The sequence below is a fragment of the Crotalus tigris genome, unplaced genomic scaffold (assembly GCF_016545835.1).
Source record: "Crotalus tigris isolate CLP2741 ecotype Arizona unplaced genomic scaffold, ASM1654583v1 scf7180000017773.841730, whole genome shotgun sequence".
Lineage (NCBI taxonomy): Eukaryota > Metazoa > Chordata > Lepidosauria > Squamata > Viperidae > Crotalus > Crotalus tigris.
The window spans coordinates 219,964-244,739 of record NW_024096624.1 but is presented as its reverse complement, the minus strand read 5'-3'; the positions used below and the strand labels follow the sequence as shown (position 1 = coordinate 244,739).

Genomic DNA, 24,776 nt, shown 5'->3' with positions numbered 1-24,776 from the left:
TGGACCTATACTTAATCCCACTTTCATTGCACCTCTTTGGAAGGAAGCAAAATTCTGGCCAAAGTTTAGTTAGGATATTAACCATGGCAAAAACTCAGAGAGCCAACCATGACAAAGACACCTTCTACTCCAGGTGTAATTCTTTGGTTACCTCTTAAGATTATTGCAATTGTTTTTTTTTTTGTGGCGCCAATTATCCTGCCTTAAGGCTGTCCTGTAGAATGTTTCAGTTTTCACCTGGCTTTTGTATCATGTGGTTCAAATCTCCACCTACCTCAGGTCCTGTTAATTGCGAAGGCTAATGCACTACCATTGTTGTGTGGTTATTTAAATAAGAAACTGTCAAAATTCTTATCTGTCTTCTGAGCCAGGGGTCTGCAACTTTGACAACTTTAAGACTTGTGGACTTCAGCTCCCAGAATTCCTCAGCTAACTATGCTGGCTGAGGGATTCTGGAAGCTGAAGTCCACAAGTCTTAAAGTCGTCAAGGTTGCAGACCCGTACTAAGCCACCATTTTGGGTATCAATTCCAAGATTACTTAAAATGGAACTGAGCAAATAACTAAATTCGTAGGAAATTCTTGTGTGAGGAGTAACTGACCTTAAGAGCTAGACACACGGTACTGTTTTCAACAAACTTCTTAGAAATGTATTTATTTATTATTAAATGTATATGCCACCCATCTCACCCGTAAAACAACTAGTTTTATTCTAAGTCAATGTTCTGTATTGTATTTTGCTTTTTCTTGGGTTTCTGTAGTTTGGCCCTCAGCACTTTTCCTGTGGAAAACAGGCAATGCTATGGAAGATAAACATGACTAACTCGTTCTTCTCCACACCAACTCACGCCTAACGGTCCTCTCCAGGGAGGAAGCTCAATAAAAAGCAAGACTTCTGAGGGGAATAGTACTTAAACTTGAGATAATCAGAAGCACAGTAGCATGAGAAAGCTAGAAAAGCTTAGCTACCGTTGAAAACAATGGTTACCAAAAGGAGCAACTGGCCTTTTAGTTCATTAATGTCCGGAACGTGGAGGGAGAATGCAAACTTCTCCAAATTATTTTAAAAAACAGCTTTGTTCAACAGAAAAAAAAAATACACACAGAAAAGGCATGGTTTCAATCTTACATTAACAAAATTATTTTTCACATACTGTTTTCATGTGGTACTTGGTGGATGACATACGAGAAAAGATGACCTTGCAAGAATGTACTGCATGCTGTAAAAAAACACTTGATTTTTTTTTCTTTAAAGTCATGTTGGTACCGAAAGTAAAGTCTTTTATAAATCTTGTAATATTTTACAAGATTATACACATCTTACTGATTCCATTTGACTGCCTTTACCCGTGTGTACATACCACCTTCCAAAGGAACTTGTACTATTCACTAACACGCACCTCTGTGGGCTGCAATCATTTAGATTTAGAAGAACAACTTATCTTCTCATTTTTCCTGAGGAAATATTTAGGCAATGTTTCTCTTCAGGACAATTTTCAAATCATTTTCAAACATTTAATTTGTAAAAGGTACAGATGAACACCTTTGGTGTTTCCTAGAAATAGTTTCTGAAAGAATGGGTATAGTCTTTGCCAAAATTCTTCCAAAGAAATACTGAACACCTTCCCCCACCCCAGGATCAAACATTTATTGGTGTTATTTTTAACCCAGGGTAACGGGGTCAAGGGCTGGCTTGACCAATAACAGAGACCATCCAAGCAACTTCCAATAAGTACTTGCTTCATACTCGGGAGAATTGAAAACAGCCTAGAACTGAGTATATGGATTTTCCCTTCCATCCTCTCACCAAAGAGTATCATTATTATTTATCTCAAAATTGTCCAATACAGTAGTTCTAGCATCTTCAAGCCCTACGTAACTGGCTGGTTAATGTACATTTTAAAGACCCGGAAAATTTTATTTGATTTTGGCTAACAGAATGCAATTTCCAAGCTCAGCAATGAATATGTCCACACTGCTAATAGTTAAATTAGATATTTCTTTTTTTCACCATGTTTATTACTAATGTACAAAATATACAAAACTTAGAGCAAGACATTTTGTTCCCCCTCAGGAGAAGGGTTTGCTGCACCCACTTCAGGATGAGGGGAGATGAAAGATGTTGAGAGTCCACATCTCATGAGACCGTTTTTTTAAAAAAAACCCACAACCAACAGTGTAAATCAGGAAAACAAAAGTTTACCCCCTAAACCATTAGTCTCCAGATTTAGTTTTCACAGAAAACAGTTTGTAGGTTTCCCCCAATGGCAGACTTAGCACCAAGGGAAACCACATCTGTGCAGTCAACAGGGCACTGCAAAGGGGTATTTTACAAAGGGACATCCTGGTTCAAGAGGGTATTGTGCAAGTGGCGGCTGCTGGAATTCCCCGTTCTCCCATTGGGCTTTTTAGGCAGGAGCAATAGATTTCCAGCCTTCGGATCTCCCAGAACAATCCACAAGCAGTTGCTGCACCCTCTCCCCTGCCTCACGCGCATGTTCCTAAAAGGACGGTTTTCCTGCCGATGCCAGGTCTTCCTCCAGACCAAAGCAATTCATCAGTACCAGTCTGGTTCCTGGGAAGTTGAAGCAACACTGCCCAGTCAAATCAAGGCTGTGAGCAAGAATATCCCCTTCCTTTGCTGGTTCCACAGGTATATTTACATAAATTGCTTTAAAATAAAAACAAAAAACAAAAAAACATCTTTCAAGTCTCTTGTGCTTTCAAAGTCATTGGTTGCTTCACCTCCCCAGCTGGAGACGGGGAAGATGCCTCCCAACAGTTTCTCTCTCGAGGGTGTGTGTGGCAGTTCATCAGTAGCAGCAGCAAATGCCGAAGGAGGAAGTTAGTCACATTCCCTTGCTCCAAGCATTTAAAGGGCCTCACAGAAGCCATAACAAGCAGGTGCAGCATCAGTCAGAAATCGGAGCGCCAGGCTGAGTTCAAGGTCAATGGGAGGGAATGTGCACCCGATGCCACAGTCAGAATGGGTGAGGAGGACGCAGGCTCCTTATGCTAGGGCAAGGGTGGCCCATTCACTCCGGGATGGTAGAAGGCACAGTTGTTTTCGTATCTGCAGCTGCCTTTCATAGTGAAGTGGCGACATACGGGACGCTTTGACCTATCTGAAGGGCAGAAGGAACAAACAGAGCCGTCAGCCATGGCAACAGGAACATGCAGGAACGTCATGTGTATCACTTCTCCCAGCAAGCCCACTGTTCTCTGTCCAGCACAACTCCACCCAGAACGCTAAGATCACAATTCTCAAACGGCAAATTGCAGGGCTTTAAAGTAAATTATTTTATTTTAAAACCTAGCTCGACATTACTACGCTTCTTCGAAGTATTTGCTTTTTAGAAGAACCCTGCCCGCCCAACCCCCAAAACCCCGGTAATAAAATGCCACCCCCCTAACTTGCTTTTATGGCGGCCTGCTTCCCCATGCAACTCAGAACGCTAGGCCAATCCCTTTAAAAATCCCATCCCCCAATGGGCACAGGAATGCATATTTACCTCCACCGTGGCCGCCTCCGTGCCCCCAGCCGTGGTCCCCTGGGTGACCTCTGCCATGGTCCCCTGGATGTCCCCTGCCGTGGTCCCCTGGATATCCCCGGCCGTGGTCCCCTGGATGACCGCCTGGATGTCCCCGGCTGTGGTCCCCTGGATGACCGCCTGGATGTCCCCTGCCGTGGTCCCCTGGGTGGCCCCCTCCTCCGTGACCTCCGTGGCCACCACCATGTCCCCCTCCATGTCCACTGCTGCCGTGTCCCCCTCCATGGCCACCGCCCATGCTGTTGTTGGGAGGGCCCCCCCTACCATTGGGGGGACCACCACTCCGTCCGCCTCGCCCTCGGAAAGGAGGCTCTCCACCTCTGCCACCACGGCCACGATGGAAAGGGCCGGGTCCGGGTCCCGGGCCAGGACTGCCACCTCTCATGCTTCCGTGGGGCCCACCACGCATGCCACCATCGGGAGGATCCCAGTATCCATCATTACACTGGGGAGGAGGTGGACCCATCATCCGCGGTCCATTGGGCACCCCAGGGCCTGGGGGCATGTTAGGACCGCCTGGGCCTCCATGGGGTCCTAGGGAAGGGAGAAAAGGTGTGAGGTTAAGTTAGCTTCAGATCCGTTAAGACCTCCATCCACCATCTTCACAGCCCTCGGTAGACCATGCCCTCCTCACTTGCCACCCCATCTCAAACTGTTCCCCTCCCTGATTAACAGATCTCCGCTTACCAGGCATAGGTCCTGGCCCTCCAGGAGGGAAGTGTTGCATATTTTTGGGCCCTGGCGGGAATCCATTGGGGACCGGGCCAGGTCCTGGTCCAAGGAGCCCATGTGGGACTGTAAGAAAAGCAAAAAAGCTGTTAATTAAACCAATACCAGAAATAAACAACAGCTAGCCTGACTAAAGTATCTTTTTGTCTTTTAAGGACACTGAAGTAGACTTGTATCTACAGTAACTGGGTTTCCATTTTCAAATCTAATAAGGGGAATACAAGCCTGACACGTTAGACGTGTTTAATGGGAATGAAACAAATTCAGCTGGATGCGAGTTAACAGCTAAGGAAAAACAGCCCGTCGATCTGCCTATTCTCTTACCTCCTGCTGAAGGACCTGGTCCAGGCTGGCCCTGCAAATTGCCAAGCAAGTGCTTAATCTTGTCAGAATAATCAGGCTGCTTCATCAACTCCTCTGTTTTATGATTGTTTGAGCCACCCTGCACAAAATAAAATCGAGAAATCGAAGAAATTAGAACATGTTTTGTTTCTTAACCTTCCTACCTCCTTTTGCTGCGCTGATCCTATACATAAACCTGCTTTAAAATGCTATCTTGCCACATCAGTGAATGATTCAGTCTTGTACCCTTTGCATAAGAGACCTGACTTGGAGCAGAAAATGGGTTTCAAGAAAGAATCCCATTTATCAGCTTCACTTATTGATAACTTGGAAACTCTCCTATTCTTTGTTGTTATCCTAGTCTTTATTTTCTGGAACCTACATTTTTTGGGGGGAGGTATTTGGGCAATATGACAAAGGTGAGCTGGGGAATCATTTAAGGTTCTGTGCTATCTTCAAGGCAGATGGCAAGCGTGTCTCAATGGCCATATTCACGGCTTTCTCAATCAATCATCGTTTCCACTATTTAAAAAAAAAAGCTATCCTACGACGCTTCTAGTTACCATGATGGAGGTGAGAATCTCTTGCATGTTGATGGAAGAGCTGGGGTTGGGGCCCTGCGGATTCTTGCCTGCCCCCATGCTGCCCATGAGGTTGGCCAGGACCGGGGGGAGCTTGGAGCCCCCAGCTCCGTCCGGAGACTGCGAGGCAGATGGGTCGAGTCTTTCATCGTAGGTGGCCTCATCCATGGAGCATTCCTGAGAGGGGTGACAGAGGAGACACAAGGAGTCAGGAGGAATTGGCTGCTGGGGAGCTGGGAGCTCAAACCCAAAGTGGGGGAGACTGGCAACCAGAACTTGGGGCATACAAAAGGGGGGGAGGGGCTGGAGGACCCTAAGGCAAAGCAGGTACATTAAGAAATGTTCCCCATCTCCACTCTGTTTCTGTTACGCACAAAGGAAACAGAAACATAGAGAGGGGGAAAGGTTACAGCACACAGGACATCTTTAGAAAGTTCTTTGGTAAATATATATATGGAACGGGAGCCTTACCTATTAAGTATCCTGAGCTAAAAGAATACTTGTCCTATTTTATAATTTAAAGGTAAGCTCTGACCTATCATTCCCACTTTACTACAGCCCACTTACGTTTTGTCTGTTTAAAATAAAGAGGGTGGAATAAAAAAAAAGGACCAAGCATATTTACCTCATCTAAAGGAATCAGCTTGGGTGGCACTGGCTCATAGGACTCTGGGTCTGGCTCATGAGGGCTGTCAGGAACACTTAAGGAAAAAAAAAAAAAAGACAAAAAAACATCAGTTTGATGTTAATAAAGATGAGGAAAAAAATGTTCAATTTGTATTAGCCGAGATAACTGGAATGTTAAAAGTAGGAGATTTAAATCTTTGGACAATATATGAATTATAAAGCTCTTCCTCCTCCCACAGAAACACCAATGGACAAGCACAGCCGGATTGCTCAAATGCTAAGCAGTACAGAAAAATTGGACTAGCCCAGGGGTAGGCAACCTTGGCTCTTTCATGACTCGTGGACTTCAACTCCCAGAATTCCTGAGCCAGCCATGCTGAGGGGAAAGGGAGAGGTTTTCAAGCTGAGCCATGCTGGCTCAGGAATTCTGGGAGTTGAAGTCCACCAGTCATAAAAGAGCCAAGGTTGCCTACCCCTGGGCTAGCCGTATGATTTCCTTCAGCGGGTTTTTTTTTTTTAATTTCTCAGCAATAAGTCCTCATTGCTCTCTTCCTGAGTAACGTTCGTGAATTGATCTTTTTATATTTAATTCATTACTACTAAGTCAACTATGCACATGTATTTTCCAGCTTAGAATCTTGTATATGTATCCTCCGTAGAGATACATTTCAAATCTGTCCAATAGTTTACTCACCTCTCTTTCGAGAGAAAGATTTCCTGTAAAATGCCTTTCTCGCGCTCAGCTTGAGTGAACTTCTCCCGACTGCCACTTCCTGGCTGAACCAGTGGAGCGGGCAAATCAATGGGCTTTGGATAGACCCAGGGGACCTTCTCTTCCATCGCATCATGGCTAAGCCGACGGGCTGTCTCGAAGGCATGGCGATCCAACATTATTTCTCGCTTGGCAGCCTCACCAAAGTCTTTGATCTTATTTACATTAACTGTAAAAGATTGAACAGAAATTGTATTTCACATTTATTTATTTACTTATTTGCTTATTATTCAGTTAATCCAGCCCCCTACCTCATTTGCATATGACTCTGGGAGGTGTACAGAATTAAAGCACAACAAATAAAACCAACCATTAAAGCTGATTAAAACAGTTAAAAGCTATGATTAAAAAAATACAATAACAAGACGACAGGGAAAAATACAGGTATACACAGCACAACTATTTAAAGGACTCCATGCTTCCGTAAGACTTAATAAAGTTCCACGGAACTTAACAAATGCCTAAGATTAGCTAATAAGACAAAACTTTCTACGTCCACAAAATGCTTTAAATATTTTAAATAAATAAGCAGCGAATAAGCATATATGGGTACATCTCTGAGGGGAACACCCAAGTGTCAGGCCTTTGATCAATTTGTCCTAGCCCTCACATCTCAATCTCTGAATTAGCTTCAGAGTTACAAATATCAAGTAATTACTAGTTTACAATAAATATCCTTACAGCTAATTGTGAGAGGGATCAGAAAGGTAAAGGGGGGGGGGGGTCAGGAGCAAATAAAAGCTGACAGTCCCTGCTCTAGACAGATGACAGGCATAAAACTATGTCTCTGTGAGACTTCCCAGGATCTTTGCAATTTGCTTTTTGGAAAAAAAAAAAAGGGGGGGGGAACCACTCACCTCTTTCCGTCTCATCCAATTCAAAGTAGAAATACTCCCGCAGTTTATTCTCCTCAGGCCAGCTCACTGTTTTCTTCTTTTTGCCCTTCTTTGTCAACTGGGTTGAATCAGCTGGGCTCTCGGTTGGCTTTGAATCCAATAAACCTCCATGCTCAGAGGAATCTGAAAAAAGCACCCACCCGTTCAGCAACGATCCTTTAAAGCACGTGACGCGCGTCAAGCACTTGGAATAGGCAAAGGAAAGAAAATTCGCCATCACTCAAAGCACCCTCGGCTGTCATGGCGTTCCAGATACCACTTGCCTAACAAACACCAGTGACCGACTGATTAGTACCCTAGTAAAAAGGCTGCTAGCCTAGGCAAGAATGGTGAGAAAAGTATCACCCTACCGCTACATCTTGTAACACTGAATGTGTTAGTTCTCCCCTCACTTACTTGTTTCCATAGGTTCGGGCACCTCAACGGCTGGCACAGGGGTACCAGGTCGATCCACATCCATTGGCTCTGAAGCTGGGTTCAGCTCTGGTGAAGGTGGCTTGGCAGCAACAGTCTCTGGGACTGGCTTCCCTTCGAAAGGACTTGGCTGTGAACCGCAAGAAACAAAGCAAATCAGTTGATTTCCAAATGTAAAGCCATCTCTGCAAAAGTAGGATTGCTGGCTCTGCATGTGTCCTACCTTAGCTGCAGTTGGAGACAGGACTTTCTTTTTCTTCTTAATCTTGATTTCTGGGACAGGGGCAGAGTTTAGGGCATCCAAAAAGCCCAGTCCTTCCATAGCTGGAGAGTAAATGGAGAAGGGCTTAAAAACCATTCTGTACTAAAAGTTTCCTAACAATGTGAACAGCCTTCCTTTCCTTCTCTCCCAAGCCACTACTACTGAATTGATGTCCCAATGTAGCCTCTTCCCCTGTCCCTCCTCAGTCAGTTCCACCAACATTCTTGGCTTTTAACCACTCTTGTTTCCAACCATCACCCAAAGTTAGTTCTGTGTAAGATAACTGTTTTACTCTACACTGAAGCAAAACAGCCTATCGATCAAACACGTCCAAGGCGTACAATTTGAGCGTCAATTGTTCAAAAACCTGGCTAATATGCACGGAACATTTTGTGCACTGAATATCTGCGTATCCCTAATCAACATGAAGAGATTTCAGTGGGGGAAACTCAGCAATTAACTAACAAGCAAGATCAAAACATTCAACTTCTGATCTCAGTGCCTTTAATCTAGCCCACGTTGCTCCTTAAACTCCATGGCTATGAAAAAGGAGAAAGCCTTACGCTGTGCGGGGATGATCTTCACTTTAATTTCCTTGGTAGTATTGGGCGTAGTGTTGAGGGGTTTGTATTTCTTCTCAACAGGTGGGTTATCTGTCATTGAGTTTACGCTATGGGGAAAAACAGTCCTCAAGTCAGTCAAAGGGAAGACGCTGAATAGTTCACAGAGTTGGTAATGTCTTTCATGCCAAACAGATTCCCATTTCTAGGTATATATTTGTTTTCCCCGTGCCTGTCCTCTGCTCCTTTGACCTATACCAGTGGTTCTCAACCTGTGGGTCGGGACCCCATTTGGGGTCGAATGACCATTTCACGGGGGTCGCCAAACAAGGCTGTCTGCCATTTTTTCCCTTTTCTTGGCCATGCCCCTGGCACCCGGTGATGTATAAGTGGTTGGGGGTCACCACAACATGGGGAACTGTATTATGGGGTCGCGGCATTAGAAAGGTTGAGAACCACTGACTTAGCCTATCTAAAGCCCCACAGGTCTCTTTGGGGGCAGACAAGCCAGACCAAATATTTTCTATTTTTGTGGGGGATGATGAAATATTTGGAATTTTAAAGAGTATGTCGTGGGACATTCTGGAAGGAGCTTGTTTATTTGGATGCAGTTTAGCATAAATGATAAAACAAGTAACCTAGCTGGGGTCCTCCCAGAAATCTCCTGCCTATTTCTATTTTCTCTTTAAGCCCAGATCAGATTTCTCAAGAGCACTTCCTAAATACCTAAATGTTTATATCCAATTATGACTTTAAAATTGTATTCTGTAATTGTTTGAATGCCAAAGTAATTGCATTCCAGTTCATATAGTAGTTAGAGAATATCAAGTTCTTATAAAAATGCAAACTGAACAAACTCTTAGGGTCCTTGGTAGTTTCTGAACTTGGTTTGTTTTCTTGCAAACATTTCATTGCCCTAACTAGGATGCACTGATCACGTTGCCTAGTTTTGATAATGAGATGTTTGCAAAAAAGCAACCACGCTCAGAGAGCACGAAGGACCACTCATGTCAACCCTGAGGTACAAATATTCTCTTTTATCAGTGAACAAACTTTCCTGAGCTTCTAATCTCCAAATACTACATTTCTTTTGCTAGGCACAAGAAGCAAGAAATTTCTCCCCACTAATGTAAACCATCAAGTTTGGGTTACAAACTAGAAAGGTGCAGGCTTATACCATTTGAACAACTACATTGCCAGATTCAGTCCCAATATGATAAATTAGGAGACAAAGTGATTTTTTTTCTCATATTACTTACATCTGTCTTTTCAGCGGTATTGGCTTGAAACTATATTTATCAGAGGTCACTGAAGTATTTATGTTCTTTTTCACAGGAATAAGTGAGGGGGTTTCCATTTCCAAACCTACAAGGAAGCAGCAATAGTTAAGTAACAGAACAATTTAAAAATCCCAGAACATTCGATGAGCGTGGATTGAGCTGTTTGCCCAAGGCTAATGAAATTCTGGCTAGGCCTGGGGTAGGTAATCTGGGCTTCTATGACTCCCAGAATTCCTGAGCCAGCCATGCTGAGGGGACAGGGAGAGGTTTCCAAGCTGAGCCATGCTGGCTCAGGAATTCTGGGAGTTAAAGTCCACAAGTCATAAAAGAGTCAAGGTTGCCTACCCCTGATCTAGTCCTATGAAAAGAAGGACTAGGGGAGACATGATAGCAGTTATTCAGTACATGTAGTCAGGTAGTAAAGTCTTTAGTTTGGCAAGTTTTGGTCTGTTGGTGGCAAAACAGTAAAGGACTTGCCTTGGAAGAATCACCACTTGTTATTCTTGGTTCTGGGTCTGACAGAATTATTATAATAATATACAACTAAAAGTACTTCACACCTCCCCTGGACTTTGTCTCGCTTTCCTAAGGGAGGTTCTCCTCACAGTTCGGTAAACCCTGGTCTAGAAGATCCCTCTTGTCCCATCAGATAGTAAAACCTTGCAAGTGTTCAGCATTCTCACATATCTCTTGTGATTCTACCCATTTTTAATGTGCTAGTGCAGGGGTAGGCAACCTCGGCTCTTTTATGACTCGTGGACTTCAACTCCCAGAATTCCTGAGCCAGCCATGCTGAAGGGAAAGGGAGAAGTTTCCAAGCTGAGCCATGCTGGCTCAGGAATTCTGGGAGTTGAAGTCCATGAGTCATAAAAAAAGCCTACGCCTGTATCCTAGGCTATATTAAGATAATTCTAACCAAATTACACAGCCATTAACAATTCTAACTGCACTTACCTGTGGAACGAAATTTGGCATGGCTAGGTGCTGTGGTGCGGAGAGATTTTGGTTTTTCTTTCTTCTTTTCAGGAGTCTCCTCGGGCTTCACTTCCGATTTGGTTTCCTGAGGTTTCTCCTGAACAGAAGGTGCTTTGTTTTTGTTTTCTTCCTTTCGTTTTTTCTTTTCTCGTTCTGCAAAGTGCAAGCAAAGCCAGTGACTTAGAAGGGCTAAAAGATGAGTGCTTTCCAGTCTTTCCGAAAGTGCCTCTTTTACAACACGACATCTAATTACATTTTTTGCCTTATAGAGCTACTTTAAAAGTCTAACATTACACAGTGTCTGACAATACACAAACACAATCACTCCTTGGCCTTTTGGCTAAGATCAAGTGTAAAAAAAAAAATGTAACCAATACAATGGGGAGACAGCTTATGAGTTAACAAGGAATGTTTAAAACGATTCTCTGTCTCTCTTGTCTGATTGTTTCCTAAACAGCATCTCTTTTTCTCATCTCCCAAGGCTACCCACCCATTCCATCACACCTGGAATACGAAGTAGAGGATATATTTTAAGCAACACTGCGGTCCCACAGATTATTACAGTAAGAGTCTGATTTCACCACAATAAAGCTTTCACTGTCCATGCTTCTGTGGACATATAAAACCACTAACCCAGTGGTGGTGAACCTATGGCCACCTGTGGGCACGCGCACTGTCACCCCAGTCCTAGGCCTTCAGCTGGGTTTTATAAAACCTTTTTGCTTTAGGCCTCCACCGTCGTGTGCAAAAAAAAAAAAAAAAGGTTCAATCAGTCAATTTCAACTTCTCGCGGGGAAAAAAAAAGATCTTGCAAAGTTGGACTTGATTGATTGAACTCTTTAGTCCCACCCAGTCTGCCATTACCACCGCAGCCACGACCACCCAGTGGGCCACACCCACCCGGGACCCTACGATGCATAAGTGGGTTTTGGGTTGCAGCTTGGGCACTCGGTCTCTAAAAGGTTCGCCATCACTGCACTAACCTGTAGGCTGGGAGCTACTCTGAGAGCGGATCACACCCATCCAGTCGCTCACCAGTATGGAAGCCAGTCGACGAAGCTCTAGTAAGGAAAGAATGTATAAGCACTCAATTAATTAAAAAATTTCAAACAGGACCCTGCAAACCCAGAATGGCGCCCAGTATCAGATATCTGTATATGGCCAAGTGACAATTACCTTCGTCGTCACTTGATTTGCTGAGCTGCTTCACCAATTTGGCAGTATTGTTCTGAAAAAAAGGAAAAGGAACAGTTTGTCATAGGACATGAAAACTACAGGATGTACCCTTGCGGATTATCACCCCTGAAACTAGAAATATTGTTTTGAGTACTGAATTATGTAAACCTGAAGAAAAATTCAACCCCACAAGTCCTCTTCCTTCCTTCCTTCCAATTTGGGACAAAACATTTTTTGCTTTGAACTTGAAAAGGCCAAATTAAAAGGATAACCTCCACTGTTGTGCAATTAACTAACTTGTTTCAGATGATCCACAGTCAGAGGTAAGTGTTGGAGTGTGAGTAGGATCTGCTGGAGGAGGGGTACGTTACTGGATGCTTTCGAGTTTGTTAGCCAGGTGTTAAGGAGTTTATAGCCACCAACTTTGATGAATCTATAGAATGAAGAGACAAAATCATGGTTCATAAGTAGAATGATATTATAGCTTGCTTAATTAAACACAGGTTATAGAATAACTACAAGTAGCTGGATATACATCTTAAGTCAAGCAAAAATCACATTGTAATGACTGCAAAGAATATGTGTACTGTACATGTACGTATAGTCAAGGCCATAGTTTTCCCAGTTGCAATGTATGGCTGTGAAAGTTGGACCATAAGAAAGGCTGAGCGACAAAGAATTGAGGCCTTTGAACTATGGTGCTGGAGAAGACTCCTACAAGTCCTTTGGACTGCAAGGCAATCAAACCGGTCAGTCCTAGAGGAGATCAACCCCGACTGCTCTTTAGAAGGCCAGATCCTGAAGTTGAAATTCAAGTATTTTGGCCACCTAATGAGAAGGAAGGACTCACTGGAGAAGAGCCTAATGCTGGGAAAGATTGAGGGCAATAGAAGAAGGGGACGACAGAGAATGAGGTGGATGGATGGAGTACTGAAGTAGTAGGCAGAAGATGGCAGAGGGCAGGAAGGCCTGGAGGAACGTTGTCCATGGGATCGTGATGGGTCGGACACGACTTCGCAACTAACAATAACACGTGTGTGTAAACACTCACAGACTTAAATTGCATATTTATATTTTGTTTTGGCTTCATAATAGTAGATAAGCGAATTCTTAGAATTTCCAGGAATACAGAATTAGAACTTGAATATAATGTCCCCCTCCTCTCAATATCATCACTGCTCCCATTTATATTCCTTCATTCCATTCCATGAATAGGTTAACAATGTACTGGAATCTGACTGAAAGCAGATCAAGTGAACAGTGATGCAAAAAAAAAAAAAAAAAATGCCCAAAAGCCATAATAAAGGCTAAGGAATCAAATTAAAATAAAACAGCAACTTAATGGTACCGTTAGCAGAATTCATTAAAAAAATATCTCGCTTGCTTTTAACACATTGAACATCTTACTTTTGAAACTAGCAGACCTAACTGCATTCCCCACAAACATGCAGCAGAACTTACTTTGAGAGTATATCCGGTGCTCGGGTCTGCAACAGAATATTCAAGTAAATGCAACGACTGACCATCTTCTGCGCATCTTTCATTAAACTGAAATGAAAAAAGCCAAGAATGGAAATTTGCAATTTGGTTGCAGATAAAATGAATGGAGGACGAGTCTGACGAGTATATAAATGCCAGTTGAGACTGGGAGAAATAGTTGGGGAAAAAGGAAATTAATATACCCAATTACTCCATTCTTGAACATCACATGTAACATAACCGTAGGAAATTGCAAAATGCTGGACAAACTTTCTCTTTAAAAAAAAATAGGTCTATCAATATCCTTTTATATTTTTCAACAAAGTGGCCTATAATTTGTATCAGTTCAAACAAAAATAAACTTGGTCTCAACAAAGTATTAATAGTAGTTTTTCAATATGGCAATATTTTTGCAGTTATAGGCAATTAATGGATTTGTAACACAAATACTTACTTAAAAATTTTAGTGATGCCTTCATGAGTTTTGACTTCTCCATCTTTGCCAAGGAAACAATCCAGTCCCTTTAGTAGCTCTTTTGGATCTATGGGTCTAGAACCCATGTTTGCAAATTCTGTCAAAAACAGAAGAGAGGCTATGTTAAATTCTTCTTTGGGAAGATTAAAAAAAAATGAACAAAATTTTAAGAATGTTTTAAAAATAAAATTTCCAAACATTAACAAGATTTATCACTGTAGCATAGCAAAATGCAAATAATACATGGGAAAAAGCTACTCTCTGACTAGGTGCAAAGTATTATCATATATCTTCTAATTAGTAAGTCCCTCAATGGGAATTCTTGAAGTTTTGGAGATCCAGTATTTCACTTAAACATCCATGACTATTTTGGTAAATGAAAAACAAAAAGCCCAATTCCCACATGTACATTCATGTTTACTTGGCCTTAAAACTGCGAAGTCCATTCCTAAAATATGTAAAACACTAAAGTATTTTGTTGGTTCAACTAAAATTGAGTACCTATTCAGTCCAAATTCCAGAGCACTGCCCATCTGCCTTATTTTCCAAAAAGGATATACTGTTTCTCCTATTCCCAGAATTTCTATTGTGTCTTCAGCTTAAAATAGCCAGTCCAAGGTAGATAATTGATAGGGATTTCTCAATGCAAATGTATTCACAAAGTCTCACTGAATTCAGTTTAATTTATTCCCTGCTAAAATATCCAAGACTATGTTCTTCTTTCTTAATATAATTAATAGTATTTCTCCACATCCACACTATTTGTTTTTTAACAGATGATTGCATACAAATACGAGCCAAAAACACATAACACTAGTGTTACAAATGATGAACTATCCCAGTGGAACTCTAGTTTACGGGTCTCATTTGTCTGATATCTAATTGATAAAAGCATAATAAAATCCTTTGTTTCTGTTAAGATTTGTACTACCCTACACTGGTGGCCTCTATAAAACCATTTGATTCTATTGGATTCGCTGTACTTGCTCAGTAAATGACTGCCAATAGTAATTCAAATGAAAAGTATTTCAAGCACCCCGATATACATGGTACGGTTTCCTTTTGCCTTCAGGTCTTGGTGCAGTGGGAATCAATTCGCTGATCTGCAAATTGTAGTCAAGTGCTCTTAATCACAGGGTTTGTTGTTTGTGCTCAGAAAGTTGTGTTTAATATGGCTTTCTGTGCAAGACTCTACTACATAGTTCAGAAACCTGCCACAATTCTTGGGATAAAGAACATTGTGTTTGAAAGACGAACTAAGATGGTAGTATCGAAAAATGTGTAATAAATTTGTGTTGAATGTACTTGACCTTTTGTTCAGAGCTTAAGGTATATATATAGTCAAGGAACAGAATTTTAAATATGTAAAATTATGTAAGAAATTTAGGTTTATCTGCTCAAGTAACATTTGGCCTAGGCATGGCTGACAGCTACTCAAAAGCATTGGCCCTTAATTTTAACTTCTAACTATACCCTAAAGCAGCCTTTTAATTCCAAAAGTGGTTCATCTAAACCTTTTTAAGGTGTGAAAACATACTGGCTGCCTTTCATCAATTTATTAAGCTCTGTGTAAATAAGGCCTGCACTGTGGTGATAGTTTTATGAATTTCATGGTAAACGGAGCAGTATCGCCCCTTGCACTAAAGGTGTAGTTCCTGAAATTATGGTAGCTCTACTGGGATTGTTAGGTTTGGACATGTTTGGTAATGGGCTTGCAATTGCATTACTGAATTGCTTTTAGAAGTATGTAGACAGCATGATCAGGTGCATATGATTAAGTTCTTAGAAGTCTGATGCAGTGTAAACTGTCCACCTTAAATAAATTTGCCCAGGAGTATTGTTTTGAATTCAAAATGAGGCACAATAAATGTACCTTAATGAAATAATCTATTATTATATGTAATCTTGCAGCACACCACTTTTGCAAAATTAAGTATGCTAAGCTTTGGCCTTCCCCATTAATATGCCAAATATTTTTTTTTAAAAAAACTTTCCACAGCACTAAGGAACGGCATCTCTGTGGTAGAAGCAATAACCAAGTCAATGGAGCAGTCTTCTTTGTTTTCCACAGAAAGCATCTTCAGTTCTTTTAGTATAGTAAAATGGACTAAGCAAATATCCTACTTTTCCAAAGCCATGTAGGTTAGGTATTGTGTAGAAATTATTTTCCCCCAAAGCAGGAGGGCCCAGTCCAAGTGTATTCCTATGTTTTGGATATAGTAATTTTAAAAAGTCCACGACCAGAAGAAATCAATATCGTGTTGTATTTTCATATGGAAGAAAATACTCTCCAGGTACAGACGATAGTAGAGTGGGACTGTAAAGTTGTTACCAGCCTGCGGTGACTTGTAGAGTCCTTGTGTGGCTTCAGTCCAGTTCTGAAGAATGGCTATTGAAGTTCTGTATCATGAGTTCACCCAGGAATGGAAAGACCAAATGAGGTGGGCTTTGGAGACTGAACTCCCCTTTCACCCCACAACATGGCCTTCCACATGCAAGACAGCAATACACTGTTGAGGAAAACTTGGCACTGATGAAACTTGGGCTCAGCCTGCTTTGGTGAAGAGGACCTCAGTCTCCAGAGCTGTCATTCTGGCACTTTCTCAGCACTACAACCCCAGGAGAGAATTAAAAATACAAATGTTACTTATAACTTAAGCAATTTCCGTTTCTAAACCCCCACATCTGTAGTGGTTTTGCCAACAGTACTTCGACACTTACTCCAGTTAACCAGGGAAAGCATTCTTTTCATTCATTCTGCCCTCGACCACGATTGCCTAATTAAAGACTAAAGACTGCTAACTGAAGTTTTTGTTAGTAGCAAACCACAACATTCCAAAAACATTATTACACAATGATGTTGTAATTTTATTTTTTTTTTTGAAATAGAACAAGGCAAGCTTTCATGTTTCTGTTCCATTTGAACTGGCGTAGCAATTGAGACTCTGCAGCTCTATAACTGAAGTAATTCTGAGTGAGGGGTGCATTACAGATCATGTGAGATTCCAGGCTACTCTTAAACTTCCTTAGCTAACAGATTGTGATTACAATCTTACTACAGAAGTTATATCTTTATAAGTATTAGTAAGGAACTCTTATATAATTTGAGAAATTTACATTATAAATCAAAATTTTTTTAAAAGAAGCAAATACTATCTTGAATTTAATTAAGGTTTACAAGACAAAGCTTCACTTTTAAGGAAACAAAGAATCCAGCAGCCCCTGAAAAGCCTAATAAATATATTAAGGGATAGTATTGGACACATGTAGCAAAGAATATATTCAAGATATTCAAAGGATATAAGCTTTTTAATTTTCTCTCTTTTTAAAAGAAATATTTTAAGGCTAAGGGCCCACAACATATCAACTAATTCAAAACTAATTTGTTCCACAATGTTCATCCCAAGCAAGAACTTCTAAAATTCTGAGTTCATTTTTTCCCCCTCTGTATAAACAAAAGTAAAACATTTTGACTCAAGTAATACGTAATCTTCTCACAAAAGGTTTTTGCCTGATCAAAAGTTAAGATTCTGAAAAACTTTACTTAAAAGAATTTTTGGTTTAAAGTTTTTGAAAACCCAAATCTTAAAACTTCTGTTATGAAAGATTGCTGTAGAAATTAAAGGCAATTTAACAAAAAGCCAATAACTAATTTGGAAACATTACTACCTAATTTCTTTTGCAACTATACAGAAAAAAATTAAAATAAATAAAATGAGTTGCAATATAAGAGCATTTGGGACTAAAAGAATGAGTAGTTTGGCCACCATTTCAGCAAAACTGCTCATTCTTTTAACCAAACATTGTTTAATCTTGGTCCCTATTTCAAGTGTCTGTTAGATTGCAGATTTTAATTTGAGGAACTGAAGCGGCCACCCAGCTGCCATTTTTAAGTTTACAGGTATATTTAAAAAACTGCAAGAGACTAAACAGTTTTATGGTAGTTAATTATTTGAACTGTAAAACTATCAACTATTAAAACCTCCTCTTTGAATCAGATTCTAAAATTACAGTTTGAAAAAGGTGTTGTTTTAAGACATACTAATCAAATTAGGTTGATTAGTATGTTAGCAGCAAATAATACTTTTTTGTGCAGGCGATTTCATTTTTAGCACATTTCCAGTAACTTAATTTATTCAAAGTATAGTTAGCAAGTATGAACAAACAACACAAATTTCATTCCAGATTTATCGAAAGTTGCATTTCAGAAACATTCTGAAAATATGCTCTTTTAACTAATTAGCAACTGTATATATTCACTTGGAAGCATCTTTTACTAAAACTGCTTTCAAGTACATAAATGGCAAGCAAATAAATTGAACAAAATTAAAATTCAAGAATTACCAGCTGTTTGAAAATAATCCAAACTTGGAAGGTTAAGTAAAAAGCAATGATATATATGCATTAGAGTAAGTAGTTTTCTAATGTAACTTAATAGTACCAGCTAAGTTAGACATTTATTTTTTCATCATAATTACAAATAGAAACCGGGCTTTCTATGAAGTTCAGTGTTGGTTAACACATGCTTCATTGATAGTGTTCATAATTATACCCATGCTATTTTATCTCACATCTGAAATGTGACTGGATTAAAAAGCCAAACTTTTTGGCTCAAATCTGAAACAGTTGTGAGACCGTGACACCATGCTTTGTTAGTAATTCTGCATTTAGCTAGATCTCAAATAAACTATATGGGAGTCATTCATTGTTAGGGGGAAAAAAGGACTTCAGAAGTTAAGTTTTCTGTTCTATTTCTTAATCATTAAATTTTACAACTCTTGCATTATCAGTAGTGTCTGTCAATTTTATTAGTTTAGCATGGATGTGAAAAAAATCTACAAGAACATGTAAGCTTAAGCTTTACACAACAGCCTCCAATCCTAAATATACATATAAGAGTAAATGCGTTTTGGCCCTCATTCCATTTTTAAATTTCATTTTAATAATGTATATGGAACTAATTTTATTATGAAGCACATCAACATGGCTGGGCTAACATCTAACAAATTTTAGATACATTCTACTTGAATCCTAAACTTTTGGTTTCCAGATGCTTCGTATTCAGTATGCTTAAAGTTAAAGGAAACTTTACTATTTCATGACATTCTTAATTTGATAAATGCTCTAAAAATAAGAAATTCAGTCTCATAGACACTTGTTAAATTACAAATTTTTTATAGTAGTTCAGTTATAGTTCATTGCTATATTTCAGTACAGAAATTCATCTGAACAAATTATCTACGGTCATCAAGTGGCAATAGTTTTTAAATGTCTCTCTAACTCGCAAGTTTTAGAAGCTAAACATTAATTTGAAATCTTTTGATGTCTTATTGTTTCTTAGTATTTAATACTATTTATATATTCTATACCAGATTTGGTGGATTAATATGGTAGACCGTTCATTATATTTATAAGTTTAAATAGGTTACCTTGATCACATAAGAATCTCAATGGAATAAAACATAATAGTACTTTCATCTTTCCAAAGATCAACCTTCACAAAGGAGATGGGCAAATACTAAATATTTAGCTGTTACCATCAATGTATTTGACAGACAACTGCACTGTATAACTTTAGATCCAAGTTGCAATGCAGATACCATAATTTTTGTACATTGTAACAAAACGAATTTTAATATAGTTAGCTATGACTAATAACGTCTAAAAACATAATTTGATAGGAATTGTAATGTGGGGGAATATCCAGCATATCCCACCAAGATATTCCCATGAAAAAGGTAACAAAAAGCAGGCTGTTAACTGTTGTCAGATGCAAACCAGTCAGGTCCCTGCCATTATACTCTTTTGGTTATCCTGAAAAAAATCCTCGAGAGCTTTCCAAGAATCTCAGAACTTGGATATGCTGGAGCAAAAACAAGTTAACATTAAAGTTCTCGAAGCCTGGATGAAAACCAGAAAAATGAAGGACATTGAGAAGGAGGCGAGGCAAGATTATAGGTACTAGAAACAAACAATATCTATGTTGCATTTCCCTCTCCAAGGTGCTCCAATTCATCTGAAAATTAATTATCCAGAATTTGACTCGAGAATCATTCATTTTGTATTCGTAGAGACTAATATCAAGATTTTAATCCAAGACACTTTTATATCCTACAATTCTATTGTTAGCAAAGTGCTTTAAAATGTGTTCCCAAGGGAATTACTATAGTTACAATTCCTGTTGTTTTACTAGCTATTGCAAGTACTGTTCATTACTGTACCATGCTAAAAGCTTCTACTGCAAGAATGTTGTGTCAATCCATCAATTGTAGACATATTTGCTGTAGACATACAGCAAATATATCAATTCCATTTGAAGTCAGAATTTCTGAATTGATGAACTACTTTCATTTTCAACCATAAAACTGAGCTAGTATCAAAACAATCTAAGTATATTCTGCATTAAGAGGATAGATGAGCCATTTGAGCCTTATTATAGTAGCCTTTGAATCAGTAACTATGTTTAAAATACATCCATCTTCAGGCATACTTAGAAGCATACCATTTTAAGGATCAGTTTAGGGAGGAAAGTGGCAATACTTTTATTATTCCCCATTAAATTGAACATACATTTGAAGCCTTCTTAAGGAGATTCGCTTAGGGTTCAGTTTCCATCCAAATTATACTTACATGGAAATTAGCCCCAGAGAAATTTCCAGTAAGTATGTTCAGAAGTGAAGGTTATATTCTTTGTCCATATACCTCCCCATTTACTTAGTGCTCAGTAAGTAGGGGAATATATTGCCATGTTGAACTATTATCAAATTTATGCTCCAGTTTTAGTACAATTCCGATTTCCTTCAGTAGATGTTTTAAAAAACAACTTTGTCTTATATAAACAGCAAGCAAAGCAAACAGCTGGCTTTCCACATGTGTTTTTACATCACAGAAGGAATTTTACCCAGGTTATTCAGTTATGACATGTCAGCCTCATCTAACTGACATAATAATGTAGCTCAGTATGATACAGGAGCTAAGCCACAACAGTAGTTAAGGCTGGAATCTGTGGCAGCATAATTCTGTTGAAACTACAGCTTGACCTTCCAGAATTAAAATTTCAGAATCCTAAAAAAACTAAGATTCTGGAAGTATTGTCTCTTATCCATATAAGGGAATCCTTTAAATAATGGATTTTGGGGGAAAGCTGTGTATTTCCCTATATATTTTTTAATTAATTTGCTGGCAAGCTGCTGTGCTGTTATTCAAACCAATACCTGTGTAAAAACTGAATCTTAACTTCAGAATAGCCCATTTCACAATGCAAACATTAATACTTATGTTAGCCCTCAAGACTGTGTATTACAGTAGTATTAACCTTGCTTCAAATTTTGCTCTAATTTAATTATTATTTTGTTTCAACTGTTTAGGCTGTTCTGGTCAGATCAGAGCTTCATAATCAAGTGTTTTGAATAGACACGTGAATTTTACTGAAAACACTTGAAAGCAAACTCTTATTTTCTGCCAAGTTTACACTCAAGGCTGCCTTATGCAGCAGCTAACCTATCCCTCCCAATTAAATTGACTTTGTATTGCACAAAGCACCTTGAGATGTCAGGAGGTGCACAGATTATCAAATTTTATAGCCAGAACAGTGTCACCGATTAAAAAAAAGGGGGAGATGTTTCTATATGAAATGCTACCACCGGAGGCATAGATGGAGGCATTAATTTCAAGCTTTGTGAAATATTTCCCCACAGTATTGAATAATCATTACTTAAATGAGGAAAAGTCACAAAGGCAGCATTTCTTAAATGCTATCTGATGCTCATGCAGACCCATTTAAGAAACTTTTACGGAATTAACCAAGCTGGGGAGGGAGTAATTTAGCAGCCTCAATAGATTGGCAAACGTTTAAAACCCATTACAGCCTGCATGCATCAGTAGGAGTCACTTCATGGTGTTGACATGGAACAGAACAGCAGCAAAAAGAAATGAATAAAAACCAAAGTGGTCTGGAATAGAAATGAAGGTTGTGAAATGTAATTAATACCATAAAGATTTTGCTTACCAGGTGGAATTGTGGCTGTTCCCCTCCCTTTGGTGAGGTAATACAAGTAGCTGGATTCCCATTTTTTCCTAATGAGCACTTCTTTCCTAGTACATTGTACAGGAACGGTGGAATGTGGCAAATTAATACAAGATTTACACCCCCCATTCCCTTTGTGTACATATGGCCAAAGAAAATGAAAATACAACACTCCTCCCTTCTTTTTTTTTTTTTGTAGTTCCAGCAAGTGTCAATGACACTAAATAGTTGGGATCCAGTGGTAGCATTTCATCTTTAACAGTTAAATCTGACAAAACGAGAAAACATGCTTCCCTAACCCATATACCATTTCAGAGACTTCAAGATGAAAAAAAAGGAAGAGGAAAAGACACAAAAAAGGTTGTCGGTCTATCACAAATATAGGCACTTAATAAATTTGTCCCAAAACAAATACCACAAACATGTAGGTATCACAGAAAGCCAAAGTTCTCATGTGATGTTGAAACCTTAAAAGAAAACTCAGTGGATTTATGATAATACTTTGCACTTCTAGCAAGCTGTACCTAGAGATTTCCTAAAGATGAAGCAGTAGCGGAAGTTTGTTAAATCATTTTGGAAAAGTGACAAAACGTTAGCCAGTTCTGCCCTCCCCAACTGCCTGCTCTGGGCTCCAAACATAAGGTAGTGAAGGGGAGGAGCTAGCTACAAGCTGCTTACATCAGCTCTTGAAAGCCTCGTGGGTTCTTGTATAGGAGAGAGAAGGCGCCATTTTAGCACAGGCGATTAAGGGGAAAAAAAGCAAGAGCCTCCAGAATCTATTGAGAGGAAACTATATAGCAATACAACCCCATCACATGCACAAATTCTATCATTTTATGTCAGTTCTACCAACTAGAACCTATTTAACACAGTTCAAAAAAAGGGGATCCCTTGTTGGTGAGTGCCAGACTCAAAAGAACCTCATTATTCACCATTGTAAGGTCAGTACCGCCTGCCCCCTCCTGTTTTTTCAGTAGATAAGGTAGAAGTAAAAATGGAAACATCCTGTAAAGGAAAATTGTAATGCTGCTTGTCAGGGACAGAAAGATTAAAAACACTGCCATACTGCAGCAAGGGGAGTGAGAGAAATAGATGAAACATTTTAAAAGCAAATTAAGACCTCATTTGAATCCAATTGGTTTCTATTACAGTTCTTTTAAAAAATATCAAGTTTAAAATGATTTTCCAAACTCATTTTGCAATCTTTATTTCTAGATTGCTTTTTCATATTACAAACCTATATATACATTTTAAAACCTTCTCGTTTAAAAAAAAACACAAAACCCCTTAACATTGCCATTCTTATAACTATAGGTGCTGACACATAAACCCATCCTAAAAAAAAAAGACTCCATCTGGCTACTACTGTACTGTTATTGCTTTGTCCCAACTCTTGCCCTGCAATCTTTATGTACAGATTGCTTATTTAATTCAAGTACTTGTCTCCCACACAAAGAAGCAGCACTTTATAGTTCAGTCACCACCATCTGTTATGTGGGAGCTCATTAACCCTTGACAGTCCTGGAGACGATGGATTTTCTAAGAGACCATCATTCTCCTTATATATACATTTTTGGTGGCAAAATGCCTGCGTCTTAAGGGTTAACACCTCAAACAAAACCCACTTTCCCACAATTTTTTTTGTCTTTTCTTCGTGCCATTAGCTCACTTCCACATGGATGAATTTTTTGGTCAGTTGGTTGAAAATGCGACACTTACTATCCAATTAATTTTGTCCTCGACAGCGCCTCAAGGTTTAGCTTTTTTGGATTAAGCTGTGTTTTTAAAGAAAAAAAATGAATTTGGTTTTGCTCATTTTAAAAAAAAAATCAACTTTTTGTAATAAAAAGTTGTTTGATAAAAAAACATCAGGGAAAGTTGTTGCTAAATATTAATTTTGGTTTTATGTTTTTAGTGGCAGTTGTTCTCCTTCAGATCATAAAGAATTTTAACAGCTTCCCAATACAGACGATCAGAAATGTAGATGGCTTTTTTGTGTCGTCTCAGAGGCTCAACTGTGGGGCAATTTTTCTTTGTTTCACGATGTTCAACGGTGTCTCAAGATCAAAGGAAACCTATAAAATGAAGAAATAATTACAATTAAATTTCAAAAAATTAATCTTAAAACAGGTAAAAAAAACAGCATTTAGCTAAATATTGCTTTTCGTAAATCTTCGTTTCTATCGGGTTACAAGAACCAGAGGCGAGATAATAAATAAATCGGACAATGTTAATTTACGTTTTTTCGGCTCGTTTTTGAGTGGCTTGTTTTTTTTTTTAAAGGGAGAACTGAGTTTAGGGCTTTCTTGAAGGTTCAAATTACCTTCATTATAGCCTAAGGAAAGAAACAGGATTTGCAAATGTCAATAACATTATATTGGGGGAGAGAAGAAATAAAATTATCAGATCGTAATGCCCTTTTGTCCCCTCCCAAGCCGCTCCCATAATAACGTTGACAGAAGCACAGTACTCACCTTTAAACAGACCCCAGAATGGCCGAAGGGAGCGCGCGCGGAGGCTTTTATATGGCGGCACTCCCTCCGCTTAACGCTTCCTCCCACCGTCGTGCGCTGCGTCCAAAGAACAAAGCCTCGGCCGTGTGCCCCGCCCAACTGGGTCTCCCGTTTGCCTA

At 39.5% G+C, this 24,776-nt stretch overlaps 1 protein-coding gene across 5 annotated transcripts; it reads right to left on the bottom strand.

Moving 5' to 3' along the window:
- Positions 1–1,984: 1,984 nt before the first annotated feature.
- Positions 1,985–24,768, bottom strand: PPP1R10 (protein phosphatase 1 regulatory subunit 10). Of its 5 annotated transcripts, none has more exons than XM_039341874.1 (21): positions 24,619–24,768; positions 23,864–24,219; positions 14,620–16,727; positions 14,098–14,215; positions 13,626–13,712; positions 12,462–12,597; positions 12,165–12,216; positions 11,972–12,049; positions 10,968–11,141; positions 9,993–10,098; positions 8,737–8,843; positions 8,135–8,235; positions 7,894–8,041; positions 7,459–7,620; positions 6,524–6,770; positions 5,828–5,903; positions 5,185–5,379; positions 4,604–4,721; positions 4,238–4,345; positions 3,512–4,084; positions 1,985–3,124 (listed from the first exon to the last, which is right to left on the bottom strand). In XM_039341874.1, exons 4-21 carry the CDS (start codon positions 14,202–14,204, stop codon positions 3,015–3,017), a joined length of 2,685 nt encoding a protein of 894 aa, XP_039197808.1. In that variant the 5' UTR covers positions 14,205–14,215; positions 14,620–16,727; positions 23,864–24,219; positions 24,619–24,768; the 3' UTR covers positions 1,985–3,014. The 5 variants fall into 5 exon arrangements, with proteins under 5 accessions (XP_039197808.1, XP_039197812.1, XP_039197810.1 ...); XM_039341878.1 differs by having other exon boundaries at positions 3,815–4,084; XM_039341876.1 differs by having other exon boundaries at positions 16,243–16,727.
- Between the last annotated feature and the right edge of the window lie 8 nt (positions 24,769–24,776).

Coding starts and splice junctions, on each gene's coding strand:
- PPP1R10 (XM_039341874.1), bottom strand. CDS start 14,204: ATGGGTTCTAGACCCATAGATCCAAAAGAGCTACTAAAGGGACTGGAT. Junction 8,236..8,736: donor GAAGATCATCCCCGCACAGC/GTAAGGCTTTCT, acceptor TTTACTCTCCAG/CTATGGAAGGACTGGGCTTT. Junction 4,722..5,184: donor AGATTCTCACCTCCATCATG/GTAACTAGAAGC, acceptor TATTTTGTGCAG/GGTGGCTCAAACAATCATAA.